The sequence below is a fragment of the Diadema antillarum genome, unplaced genomic scaffold (genome assembly GCF_040938485.1).
Source record: "Diadema antillarum isolate AM-2024a unplaced genomic scaffold, OU_Dant_1.0 seq00001473_RagTag, whole genome shotgun sequence".
NCBI lineage: Eukaryota > Metazoa > Echinodermata > Echinoidea > Diadematoida > Diadematidae > Diadema > Diadema antillarum.
In genome coordinates, this window is record NW_027272212.1 from 367,501 (window position 1) to 382,280 (window position 14,780).

The 14,780-nt window shown below is 40.3% G+C and overlaps 1 protein-coding gene across 1 annotated transcript in view; it reads left to right on the forward strand.

Annotated features, from left to right (window-relative positions):
* LOC139709827 (uncharacterized) overlaps positions 1-14,780 on the forward strand; it is a 106,665-nt gene that overhangs the window by 67,458 nt on the left and 24,427 nt on the right. The window contains exons 19-26 of the mRNA XM_071621787.1: positions 848-1,030; positions 1,884-2,078; positions 2,585-2,833; positions 4,353-4,541; positions 6,812-6,997; positions 7,985-8,179; positions 11,629-11,877; positions 12,293-12,490. Of these exons, the coding sequence (XP_071477888.1) occupies positions 848-1,030; positions 1,884-2,078; positions 2,585-2,833; positions 4,353-4,541; positions 6,812-6,997; positions 7,985-8,179; positions 11,629-11,877; positions 12,293-12,490 (1,644 nt within the window). The remainder of the gene's footprint in view (positions 1-847; positions 1,031-1,883; positions 2,079-2,584; positions 2,834-4,352; positions 4,542-6,811; positions 6,998-7,984; positions 8,180-11,628; positions 11,878-12,292; positions 12,491-14,780) is intronic.

Here is a 14,780-nt window from a genome sequence, read left to right on the forward strand (position 1 = left end):
GGGGGTGGGGGTGAGGAGGGGTCCTAATGGGGCCTAAATTGTACATTTTTATCTTCTTCTTGAGAACCCCATGACCCATTTTCACCAAACTTGGCAGGTAGCATCCCTAGGGGGTTAGGATCTCAATTTGTTAAAATGGGCACCATGCCCCGCCCAGGGGGCCCCCAGGGGGCCCAAACCCCCCAAATGAAGGAATCTTTAAAAATCTTCTCTAGAATCAGAAGTTATAGAGCTGAGATAATACTATGAGTGAGTACAGTAATGACTGTAGTTTCAAGTTTGTTCATAGGAGATCCAGGGGTGCCCCTCTTGGGGGTGGGGGGGGGGGGGTGGTTGGAAGGGTCCAAATGGAGGCCTGAATTGTACATTTTCATCTTCTTCCTGAAAACCTCATGATGGATTTTTGTCAAACTTGGCAGGTAGCATCCCTAGGTGGTCAGGATCTCAATTTATCAAACTGGGCACCATGCCCCACCCAGAGGGCCCCAGGGGGCCCCAATTCCCCCAAATTAAGGAATCTTGAAAAAATTGGGCCCTTATTGTACATTTTAATCTTCCACTTGAGAATGCCTCGTCAAATTTTGGTAGAGCTGTGAATAATTTAGATTAGTGACTGCGTGAAAGGTGAACTTGCGATACTCAGGTGAGCGCTAGACCCGCGGGTCTCTTGTTAATTGATACACAAGAACTGCATAATAATCCCAAACAATTAGAGATGCGTAGGATTTGCATATTCATCCATCATAACAATACACACCCAGCTGTAACTTGAACAATCAAAATTTCGAAACCACATCACACCATAGCAATTGTATGTGTTTTTACTTTTTCCTTTTTCTTTTTACAGTGGTGGAGTGTCCAGAACTCAACATCACTGACAATGCGTACGTCGTGTCGTGCCCGGTTCCCCCGATCCAAAACTCCACCTGCGTCCACGATTGTGAGGAGGGTTTCACGTGGAGCAGCGGTCACAAGGAGCTCACCTGTGAGAAGGACGGAACCTGGTCTGGTCCACAGCTCTACTGCAGAGGTTAAAGTTCACGTCCTGCTTACATTCATCTAAAGCTCAGCCACAGTTCAGTCGCAGTAACCAAGACAAAATTTGATGTGATGCCACAATTGATATCATACTATGCTTCCCTAGAATGCTTCACTGCAATAAAAGATCTATTTAGTTTCCCTAAATTGCTGTAATTGTTGTTTTTTTTTAGGTTACATATTCATTTCTTGTATTCATCTAAAGCCCAACCACAATTCAGTTGCAGTTATCAAGACAAAAGCTGATGTGATGCTTCAATATCAATTTCACACCTTACTTTCATAGAATACTTCACTGCAATAGATAATACATTTAATTTCTCTGAAATATATTTTATTTTTTAGAATTATGGTACTATGTGGCCAAGATTTTTTTCTTCAGAATTCTTCTTTATTTCAGTACTTTGTGATATGACTATTTCACACATAAAGAAGTGGTATCAATGTGTTTAACATGTGACATGAACATGTGTCTTACACGCTAAGTACTTACGTGTCAGAGAGATTCATCCAAGATGCTTCCATGAAGCAATAACTGGTTAATTCAAGATTCTAAACTTGTATTGATAGTCTCATTTCCTGTATTAGTCACATCTTTCATCAATATGCCTAGTGTGATGTACAAGAAATGTATATAGGCCCTACTTATTTCAAGAAATCACTTGAATTGAAAAGAAAAATTGTAAATATTATGCATTTAATTCTTCAAGAATGTGTTGTGTTTTTAAGAAGTGAGCTCCTCTTCACTTAAAAAAAAAATAAATGAACCCCATTTGAATGAGTGATTGATGCTGGGCATATGCATGGATTTGTCTGACTGTATCTTTAATTGCTCCCTCCAACAGCTGTGACATGCGCACCCCTAGAGACCCCACCAAATGGAATGTTCCAGCCCGAAAACTGCACAACGGTCGGGGGAAGCTACCAATCCACTTGCATGCTATTGTGTCGAAATGGTTATCAGGCTGGGGGTGTCACCATGAAGAGCTGTCAGCAGGACGGCCGTTGGAGTGATGAGGATGTTGACTCTCGCTGCGTGGGTAAGGAATCCCCGGGTTGAATTGTTCGCCTCACTTTTGTCCGTTCAGTACCACCGTAATGCAAGGAATAGTGAAGGAAGTTATACTAATTGTGTGTCAAATTCAAAGGAATACAGTCAATAATAACCTCATGGAATTAGGCAATCCACTATTAAGTCGGGTCACCTAAAGACTGATCGTTTTATCACAGGTTGCATTCGTGAGATGGGTGACACTATTAGACTGATTGGATTGATTTCCGTCCATATCTGCGCACATAAACAAACAGTAGCCCACTGTGCAATGCAGAAAATATTATGTACTTGTCTGGTCTCATTTTTTTTAAAAGAAAGAAATGCTGACAAAATAGGATTCAGATAAACTAATTGTCATAATACCTTCAGCGCACAAATCATAAGATTTTGTATGATTTTGCAATGTTATCTACACAACATTTCCAATCCTATAAACTGCCCAAGCTGAAAAAAATGCAAATATTGCTACCTTTGCAACTCCAATTTTGCCAGACCCAATCCCGCCCTCCTTTGGCGACACCTGCCCTTCAAGCGTCAATGTCACCGCGGACAGAGGGAACTTGACGGCATTTCTGGACTTGCCCTCACCAACGGCCACGGACAACACCAGAGAAGCGATCATGTACTCCGCCTCCCACGAGGCCCCGTATCTCCTCGGGGAGGGAGAACACAACATACTAATCATCGCCCGTGATGCGTCCAACAACACCGCAATCTGTCAATTCGTGGTGATTGTTACCGGTGGGTTGTTGCAGTCTAAGCGTGCTCATTTACAGCCAACTTTTCTAGCTAGAAACAATATTATGAAACCATGTTTTGAGATTTATATTTTGCAATAAATGGTAGCTGTTCTTAAAACGTATTTGAAACATGGTTTTGAACCCGAAGTGTTGTCATTCAGAACCGCATTTCATGAGAAACAAGGTTATGAAAGTCCTGTACATGTAATCCTGAACATGGTTTAGATAATGTTACAGTTGCGTGCAACCTGTTTAACCAAATTGCCAAAGGTCAAGCTATACACATAATGAGAAGCCTGGTGGCATAGTCCAAAAGAGCGTAGCCAGAAACATGCTCAGCAGAAACTCACGTAAATGCTCCTCTGTCAAACCATGTTTCTCAGTATGCAAAATCATGTAAATTCAGCCTAATTTACTTTTTGTCACTTGCTATTTCAGTCATCCAAACCTTTAACAGTATGTGAATCAGTTAATCAACTGACCAGGATATTTTTTTTTCTTCTGATGAAAAAAGAAAATGCAGACAGCGTATATCAAATGGTATTGTCCACAGTCCCCTCCTTTGAAAGAACAGGGGAAGAGAAGGGCTGATGTGTAATGTAACGCATGCTTAAAACAAAAACTTGATGAATGAAGGAAAAATCTAAATTCACAACATAAATAGCCATGAAGTCAAAGGGGAAATATTTATAATGAAGTTCATTGTTGTGGCATATTCCTGAACTGGTGAAATCATTTGTGAGCCTTATAAATCAAGAAAGGTCAAAATGATGCCTATCTTCATCCTATTCTAATCACACTTCTGATCAAACGAAAGGCAGAGTTGACCTCCCATGGTCTTCATAGTGTTTATCCATCAGGGCTACAGCAAAACAATTTCTCCCAAAGAACATGGCTTGCATTATTCCTGTTTCATAATAGTCATGCAAGCCAGAGGGATGAAGGCAGGTATGAAACATGCAATTTCTTAATCAATGGGCATTACTTTTGAAATAGTGTCATTGAACAGCTAGCCTTTTGCAAACCATCGCAGGTGCCTGGCTGAAACAGGTTTTCAAGTGGACCTCCATCACACATTGCCAATGTAGAGTGACCCAAGTATGATTTTATACACAAAGCTTAATTCCAATGAGTTTGAAGAGACAAGAGAATTTAATCAGACTGTGCTAGAGAGAAATCTGAGAAGTTTTCATTCATGGAGCTTTGTCAAGTTATTGTGACAAAATTTGCTTTCTTTAAAAAAGCACATCTTCACAAGGTATTTGTGAAAGCAAAATTTGTTCATAACTCTAATAACAACCTCCTATGCCTAGAGTGAAAATTTGCTCAATTTCCATCCCTGTGAAGTTTCATTTGCCTTTGTGTCTTTGCAGAATGCATCTTTCAATATTTTTCCTGTTACTCAATAATCTTAAATAAAGTGATAATAAACTACAATTACATATAATCTGTCATGCGTATGATTATACACATCTCGATATTACCTGCATATATTTCTCCTTTGCTACGTCGTCTTCTAGTGGAGTACTGTGATTACTTGAGCATCCCTCTGAATGGACAGTTGGTCAACAACTGCAGCTTTTATTACGGCTCTGTGTGCACCTTTGCTTGCAACCCTGGCTACCGCCTCACCGGCTCCAGTTCCCGGACGTGCGACCGCGGGGTGGAGGGTCAGTTGAGGTGGCAAGGGGACAAGGCAGTGTGTGAAGGTCAGCAAACTAGGACAGAGAAAAAGAGTTGACCAATAAGGCATGGTCACTACAGGGAGGCTCTCATGTGCCGAGAGTATCAGTAATGATAGATACGGCGCATTATAAATGTACGTTATTATTATAGATGAAGTAGGAACTGACTGTTCTCCTTTAAAGTCACACGACCGAAAAGTTGCGATTAATTACTAAGACTTAAGAAGTCAGATGCTTTGACAAAGAGTGATCATCAGTGACCAAGGCTAAATACTTTGACAGGAGGAAAGACCTCCCCCTACTACAGTTAGTCTCTCTTTCAATTTGCCAGCAACAATGAATGTATGAGCTTTGAATTGGAGCAGCAAATCAAAATGCAGTGTAAAAAGTTACACTTTCTGAACTGCAAAACGTAGAATAACACGCTGTAGCACATTTTAGCAGAATACTCTATTTGAAAGATCAAATGTGCTGAGTAAAATATAGGAAACTTAATGTGCACATCATTGAAAACTATTAATTCTAATCAAGGAAGTAATTAGTTATTTCATTTCATTTCAATTTGCACATTATGAGGACAACAGATTACATGTGTGTGCTATAACTCCAGATTGATGGAGCAGTTAGATTTGACAACACATTCTCCCACACTGAATTTGAAGAGACAGGAGTATTTAATGAGACTGTACAATTTATTTTTTATGCCTCCGCCACGAAGTGGTGCCGGAGGCATTATGTTTTCGGGTTGTCCGTCCGTCCGTACGTACGTCCGTACGTACGTCCGTACGTCCGTCCGCTTTCGTTTATGCGATAACTTGAGTAATATTGACTGGAATTTTACCAAACTTGGTCCAAGTATGAAGTATGATGGGGCAATTATTTGATTAGATTTTGGGTGAAATCGGCTGAAGGTCAAAGGTCAAAGGTCAAGGTCAAATCATGAAATTGTATCTGTTTACGCGATAACTCAAGACTGGATCAAGCAAATTTCACCAAACTTTGTTGGAGGATAATGTATGATAGGACAATTACTTGATTAGTTTTTCAGTGAAATCGGACAGAGGTCAAAGGTCAAAGATCAAGGTCAAATCCTAAAATTCATCTGTTTATGTGATAACTCAAAACTGGATGAAGCAGCTTTCACCAAACTTGGTCCAAGGATGATGTATGATGTGACAATAAGTTGAGTAGACTTAGTGACATTGGCAAGAGGTCAAAGGTCAAAAGGTCAAGGTCAAATGCTATAAATGTTACAATTTCCCCCATATCTATGCAATGCCCAAAGGTATTTTCTTGAAACTTGGTGTGGACATGTACTACTGCGTAGAGATTCTCCAGAGAGGGTTTCACGTCATAAGGTCAAAGGTCAAAAGGTCAAAGGTCTAAGGTTAGGTGAAAATGTTGCAATATCACTTTTCTCGCAAATGGTTCAATGTATATTTGTGGAACTTGGTACATACGCATGTACTGACGGGCAGGGATTATCTAGGGAATTTAGGGGTCATGAGTCAATAGTCAGGGGGTCAAAGGTCAAGGTCAACTCAAAATTTTACTATTTCCCTCATATACTAGTATATATGCAATGTTTGCATTATTACTTTCAAAACTTAATACATGCATTACCTGATGGAGATTCTCTGGGAAATTTCCAGCCAGAAGGTCAAAGGTCAAAGGTTAAGGGTCAAGGCTAGGTTTCAATGCCTCCCCACCCCCCAAAGGAAAAAAAAAATGTTTTGTACCGTCATTACACTCTTTCTTCATACCTTGGAAATTACTCATTGCATAAACTTACAAAAAGGTCCGTCAGAATGCAAGTAAAAATTCTCAATTCCCCAAATATGTGTACCTACACTCCTAGAAAAATATAGCAAACCCAGTTCAAGACATTTCTGACAAACCTGCCATTTCAATATTTTGCCAGTTATGTGAAACTGTCATGGATCACACATTGTGAAGACATTGTACTATACGCTTATTGGGAGAATCATGCATTATGGCGGAGGCATCAGTCGCCATAGCGACATTTCTAGTTTGGTTATTCAATCTGAAGTAGTACGTCTAGTAGTATTAATACGTCTGAGCCAAAGGCACATTAAGTATGAAATGATGTCATAATAGTATATACATGTAGCTGTTATTTGTTTTGAAAATGTCAGCATTGCACAATATGACCTGTACGGACTATTGATTTTTCTGTAGTCATCATGATCTCTGTCAAATATGTCTGAGTAAACCAGAAAAACAAGCAAACAACCGAAATGCATTTGAATTAATTCTGTTTCTCCTGCCTGTAGCCATTACGTGCGAAGGTCCAGAAAGGGATGCCGAAAAGGTGTACATGTCTGGATGTGAAGCCCCTTATTTGGCCGGGGTGGAGTGCACGTACATGTGTGCTCCCGGCTACTACCACGTCAACGGTTCCGCCCTCAGAGTATGTCAAGAAAACGGCACCTGGTCGGGAACACCATACTATTGCCATGGTAATGCATCATTGACATCAATTGTCCAGCGTCGCTCGCTACCTCTTAATGCCCTGATAATGTCTGTCTGTATATGCCCAGATAATATCTGTCTGTATGACAAGTCACTTTGGTGATATTGAATTTTGAATTTAATTTTTAAATTGAATTGATGACAGTGTTTACTGGCAGTCATGAATCATAGAGTGGAATCAGCTCTAGGCTTTGAGTTTTATGATTCATTGTCGGGTCAAAATTTGATGCTTTTGTGGTGCAGTTTCATGCAGTACAACCCTCTACTCACAAAAGGAAGCAATAACTTTCACACAATTTTTACATTGGTTTGTGAGGAACGAAACTAAATTGCAGAGCAAAATGATACCGAGATGATTTGAACAATGCAAGACACACTTTAACTCACCACACACCACATTTGAATTTGTTTTTCCCAATATATTTATTTCATTCTCTAAATTTGTCTTAATTTTGAACACTGTAGGGAGCTGATGACTAATGAACACTATGACTTTTGAGTGGCAATTTACACTTGATGAAGTGTATATAAGTGTTTTTTATCAAGTAAGAATGTGATAACTTTTAATACAATCGAAAATAAATAGAATAGAGATAAAATAGATAAAATACAGAATGTAATATATTATATGATGTAATAGAATGTAATATAATGTATAACACTTGTTGAAGTGTTTATAAGTGTTTTCTATAAAGCAAAAATGTAATAATATGTTTAGATACAATCTAGAATAAATAGAATATAGAAAAAATAGATAAATTACATAATATAATATTATATGATATAATATGTTATAGGAAATATGTATTCTTATAATTTGATTATCATGCAATATGACATGATATAATTCAGTATGGTATGCATTATTGTATAATATCTGGACTGTGATTCATTTTGGCAAACTGTCATATCAGGAAGGTATGGGAGATACAGCATCAGAATAAATGCACCCTCTTGTGATGTCTTTCTTTCAGTGCAAGTGTGTGACCCAATCCAACCATTCGAACACGGTGTCATCGAGCCAGCGTCCTGCCAGACAGTTGGTGGGACCACCCACAACGTCTGCACCCTGTCGTGCCGGGAGGGCTTCCAGTTGCAGGGGCGGTCCCGGCACGAGTGCCTGGAGACGGGCCAGTGGAGTAACCTTGACGACCAGCACTTCTGTGAAGGTGAGATGGGTGTGGCTCAAGGGGAGGATGCATGCCGGTGTGAAGTACAGCCAAACCTGCCTCGGTGGCCACCTGTCTATTTACTTACTAACTGTAACAGTGAAAATTTTCAAGGTGTTGAAGGTTACGCTCATTTCGAGCAACCCGAAACTAGCGCGAAAATAAAAGCACACGCATTTTTGCTTCCCATATGTTTCAGTAGTTGTCTTGATTCCACGGAATTAAAAACACGCAAAACTCTTCTTGCCTGGCTAAGTGCGAAAAATGAGTTGCGCGCAAATATCCACTTTTACAGTACAGTTGAACCTCTCGTATCCGGACAAGTCGGGACCGGGGCTCATCCGGATAAGGGATTCGGCCAGATACGGGAGACTCAATGCTTTATACATGTACATATACATACACATGTACTGATGTAGCCCATTGTAGTACCACATGTAGTAATGTGTATACTGCAACCTTTTCATTGTTACACTCAGTAACAGACCCCAAAATAGAGGTTCGTGTTTGCAAGAATGAAATCATTTTCTTTTATAAATTCTTGGGATGATTTACCTAAATAATTATTAAGAAATGTATCAAGTATATGTAATTCATGTGCGTTTGTGTAGGAGTTCTCAAGGAGTTGGGAATCTCCCTTTCCTCCCGTAATTATTATTTTAAAAAAAAATCACAGCGAGATTGCGTCCGTATAATAGAGAGATCCGGATAAAGGGAGGCCGGATAAGAGAGGTTCAACTGTACTTGGATTTACTTGGGTGTAGATACGTTACTTTTCACCTCCCTTAGGCAGCCGCTTTAGACAAGTTTGACTGTGATTAAAGAATCTGAGCAACAGAGACTCGTGGTCTAGAATCCTCTGGGCCCTTTTCTGCAAAATCATTGCATTCTGTCTTGCGTAGTGACAGTTTTGAATTCCATCTCTCTGCATGTAATCTTTCGTTCATGTTTATGTTTAAACAACTTGTCCATGTCTACTTCTGGACCATGTAAAACTTTTGTTGGATGGTTTGTCACAGGATAGAAAAAAACAAAATAAAACATCAAATATTCGTTTGATGACTTTCGTTCGCTTTGAAAATCACTATGGAAAAAGTTGCTTTGTACCTTAGATATGGTAGCACTAGAACTCGGATCGTGAGCTGAGCATAGTGCAATGACTATCATTTACTTTGGAAGAAGTTACTTTCTACCTTAGATATGGTAGTACTAGTATTTGGATCCTGAGTTGAGCATAGTGCAATGAGTATCATTCACTTTGGAAAAAGTTACTATCTACCTTTGATATGGTAGTACAGTACTCTCCGCGTAATCGGGTATCGCTTAAACGGGTACTCCGTTTAATTGGGTAGAAATGTCAAAATCAGTTCCGATGCACATTAAAATTACCTGATAATCGGGTTGGCTCTCCGCATAAACGGGTAAATAATTTTCGTCTAATCTAATTTCTACCCACATTTTATCGCAGATATAATACTTTTAGAAACCATGAATGTCAAAATTTCCATTGCTAATCGCATTCTCTGCTTAATTTGCAAAGAAGACGGATCATTTTGCGAGTGACTAATCATGACAACACATGTACCAGTATACCGACTTGCCACATGTAAACGAATATTACACATGTAGCTGGCACTCGCAGTTGCATAGTCAATCAGGAGTTGAACACACTAAACTTGCTCTGCAACATTTCACAATACGAGAAGTTTGCAACGAAAATCAGGTCATGCACCAGCTCCATAATTTTGCTTTTCCCCAGTCACTTCTCGAAAAGTAACCCAACATTCTACTTGAGAGAAGTGTTCATTTCGAAAAAGCCTGCTTGTTAGCGAAGAGTCCATATTCAAACGACAAGGTTTTCTGAAAACATATTCGTCCATAAAAAGAGTGTAAATTTTTGCTCGTGACTGAGCAAATGTAGGGTATAAGTATAATGTGCCGTGCAAGCACGCATGTTAAGCATTCAGTGTAGGTGTTTGGTGCGGTGTTCAATGCATTATGTACGTAAGCATTGTGTGTGTCAATGTGAATGAGACGTGTTCTTCTGTTAATCGGGTATTCCGCTTAATTGGGTAAGAAACGCTCTGCTAGAGCCTACCCGATTATGCGGAGAGTACTGTACTAGTATTTGGATCCTGAGTTGAGCATAGTGCAATGACTGTCATTCACTTTCGAAAAAGTTACTATCTACCTTAGATATGGTAGTATCAGTATTTGGATCCTGAGTTGAGCATAGTGCAATAACTATCATTCACTTTTGAAAAAGTTACTATCTACCTTAGTTATGGTAGTATCAGTATTTGGATCCTGAGTTGAGCATAGTACAATGACTATCATTCACTTTTGAAAAAGTTACTATCTACCTTAGCATAGTTATGGTAGTACCGTATTAGTATTTGGATCCTGAGTTGAGCATAGTGCAGGGCCCCGTTGCAAGAAAGTTGCAATCAATTGCAAATAATTGCTAATTTTGAAACAACCATTCTGATTGGCTCAGGGTCTGCCCTATTAAGAAGACATGCATGCAACAATGATTTTGATTGGCCAGTGACAATCAGTTGCAAGTTGCGTTTAAACGCAAAGTTTCTAGCAACGGGGCCCTAATCTGTGAAGCTCTGGTGACTAGTCTTCTGTCATCTTCTTTTTGTGTATTTTGTTGATGTGATTGGGTGTGTGTATTTGTGTGTATGTAGTTATCTTTCTGTTTTGATTAGAGGAGGATGCAAGTTTGATTTTATTTTATTTTATTTGATTTATTCTCTGTATGACATCATTTACAATTCATTTTTTAGCAATATGGTATAACATTACATGTGTACACATACATGATAGTACACACTAAAGCTAATCTCTACAATCTTAATAATTTTCATTGCACAAGCATGACATAAGTACATTACATATGTTATGAATTACCACACAGTTTTGTTATTTGTGAAGAATGTTGTTGAGTTGTGTTGTTTTTTTTTTTCAAATGGCAAGTAAAGTGGCAGTGTACACAAAATAACACACATCTGCATGTGCGTGAAATTCCTAAGTGTGTCTTGAAATGAAGAAAAAGAGAAAAACTGTAGATTAGGAGAATTTGAGCATTCTGTTTCTTTTTCAATAGGTTTTGACACTCCCTCTCAGGGAGAGAGCTCTAGTTACACTTTACTGTATACACTCAATATTTTGCGAGGTTTTTATCTTCGTGAATTTCGGGAGTCAGGTGCTATTCGCGAAATTAAAGACCCGCGAAAATATTTACTCTGATCCTGGTGTGGATGTGATGAACGCATGTACATTTCTCGGTTCAGAACAGAACACCACAATCGCAAATTTAACCACTTGCGAAATTATCAGGTATTCCCGATTTGCGAAAAATTTAGACTCGCAAAATATGGCGTATACATTATTCCCCACCAGCACCCTAACCATACTTGTCTGTGACGGCCTGTTTTTCATAGATGCGACCGCGCCTCACTTTGATGGGACCTGTCCAGAGGACTCCACAGTGACTGCCCCGCCTCTTTCGAACGAAGCTGTCATCACCTGGGAAATGCCACGAGCCGTTGACCGTCACAGCACCATTTGGAACTTGACGGCCTCGCGGCAGCCCGGCGATATATTTTCGGAGGGCTTGCACGCCATAGTCGTCACCGCTTCCGACTCTGCCGGCAATACCGCGACGTGCAGATTCTATGTGACAGTTAGAGGTAAAAACATGATGCCACTGACTCAATGGAAACTCTTGGGATGGAAAGAGAAAAAGACACCACAAAAAATTTGAGGTTTCAACCTGCTAATGAATTAGGAATACATACTGGGTATAAAGTCAAACAGTAATGTCTTTGGTGTAATGAGGAAAAAGGATTTGGGAAATTTTACTGTGAGCAGAGAAGGCCAATTTTCAAGACCACTTGTAAGTGATTTTATTGGGGAAAAAAAGAGACTCCCTAGTCAACTTCAAGCTGCAGTTGAATTGCTTTAAGTTTTCTGAAAACTAGATACATAAAACTTTGTTGTATCAATTGACAAATAATCCAGCCAGCCATCGGTAATTACAGAGAGGAAATGTTTGAAAAGCATGTATCAATTTATGCTTTCCTGTATATGCTTCTGTTACCTAAGTGATCCGTTGCCCCGAGCAACTGCTGCCAAGCAACGCCCTCTACGTGGACGAGTGCTCCAACATTCAGGGTTCCAACTGCAGCCTGGCATGTCGCTTTGGCTACAACCTGTCTGGCTCCAGCACAAAAAAGTGTGTGTGGGATGGTGAAAGCAGCAGAGGCACATGGTCTTGGTTAGGCAACGTCCCCGTTTGCCAAGGTCAGAGATCATGAACTGTATACCTCGTTTATTTTTGAGGTTCTTATTTACACAAGTTTTGCAAGTCAAATGCTATGTCACAAATTTGAAAACACCCAAAAATATTCACTCTCATCGCAACATGAGTGCGACATGCACACATACATTTTCCTGGTCACTACTGTACTCCAATACTGCAAATTTAAGCACTCACTAAATTGCTGGAAGTCGTGATTTGAAGAAAAAAAATCATTAGATTCGCTAAATATACGGTGTAGATACGTTATGTAATTCCAGTATGGTTTGTACCACCTTCCCCATGAAATTTTTTGTTTGTTTTTGGTTTTGTGTTGTTTTTCCTGATGCTCTAAGCTAACATTGTTAAAGAGGGTGACACATTCAATGGCGTTGAAAGAAATGTGACGTGGTAGTTTTTATTGATAAAAATTATAGAAGAAATAATAGCCCAAACCCTCAATCTAATTCCTAACCCTAGGACTCTGGCAATCCGGCAGAGAAACTTTCATACTGTGATAAACTTTGTAGCTGTTGAAATTATCATTTGAAACTGTGTATATTGTATACATATAACAAATTTTAATCTGGTGGAATACAAAAATAAGAATAAGTCTTTACCCTGCATTGTTGTGAGAAACTAGGGATTAACCTTATTGTAAAAGTTGTGGATGCAGAGTGCAAACTCTCCAATAGGAAGAGAGCTGCAGATAGAAAGATAGGAAGATGTAATGCTCTCTAAAAGTAACCCTCATAGAAAGTGATGTGTTAGACTGTAAATGAATGAATTTGTATACAAAATGTTCCTGACTTTATGTTAGTTCATTTTTGTGTTCTTACAGATTTATCTTTCTTTATTTTTCTTTTTTTTTAAATCACATAGGCAAACCATGCCTCTCTTATTGGGTACCATTAATCAACTGGTCTAATCTTCTATCCGTTCTCTGTTTCTTTTTCACAAACACTGATTACTTGGGGTTTACAGCCAAACAAGCTTGTTTTCATGCAGGTCCTGTCATATTTCTCTTTTTAGCTCACCTGAGCCAAAGGCTCAAGTGAGCTATTGCGATCGCCCTTCGTCCGGCGTCCGTCGTGCGTCGTGCGTCGTGCGTCGTGCGTCGTGCGTCGTCCGTCGTCCGTCGTCCGTCGTCCGTCGTCCGTCGTGCGTCGTGCGTAAACTTTTTACATTTTCATCTTCTTCTTGAAAACCCCAAAACCGATTTTCATCAAACTTGGCAGGTAGCATCCCTAGGGGGTTAGGAACTCAATTTGTTAAAATGGGCACCATGCCCCACCCAGGGGGCCCCCAGGGGGGCCCAAACCCCCCAAAATTAAGGAATCTGTAAAAATCTTCTTCTCTAGAACCAGAAGTGATAGAGCTAAGTTAATACTATGAGTTAGTACATTGATGACTGTAGTTTCAAGTTTGTTCATGGCAGAATCAGGGGTGCCCCCCTTGGGACCCAGGGGAGGGGGGTGGGGAAGGGTTCTAATGGGGCCTAAATTGTACATTTTCATCTTCTTCTTGAGAACCCCATGACCCATTTTCACCAAACTTGGCAGGTAGCATCCCTAGGGGGTTAGGATCTCAATTTGTTAAAATGGGCACCATGACCCACCCAGGGGGCCCCCAGGGGGCCCAAACCCCCCAAAATTAAGGAATCCGCAAAAATCTTCTTCTCTAGAACCAGAAGTGATAGAGCTAGGTTAATACTATGAGTTAGTACATTGATGACTGTAGTTTCAAGTTTGTTCATGGCAGAATCAGGGGTGCCCCCCTTGGGACCCAGGGGAGGGGGGGGGGGGGGGGTGAGGAGGGGTCCTAATGGGGCCTAAATTGTACATTTTTATCTTCTTCTTGAGAACCCCATGACCCATTTTCACCAAACTTGGCAGGTAGCATCCCTAGGGGGTTAGGATCTCAATTTGTTAAAATGGGCACCATGCCCCGCCCAGGGGGCCCCCAGGGGGCCCAAACCCCCAAAATGAAGGAATCTTTAAAAATCTTCTCTAGAATCAGAAGTCATAGAGCTGAGATAATACTATGAGTGAGTACATTAATGACTGTAGTTTCAAGTTTGTTCATAGGAGATCCAGGGGTGCCCCTCTTGGGGGTAGGGGGGGGGGGGGTTGGTTGGAAGGGTCCAAATGGGGGCCTGAATTGTACATTTTCATCTTCTTCCTGAAAACCTCATGATGGATTTTTGTCAAACTTGGCAGGTAGCATCCCTAGGGGTCAGGATCTCAATTTATCAAACTGGGCACCATGCCCCACCTAGAGGGCCCCAGGGGGCCC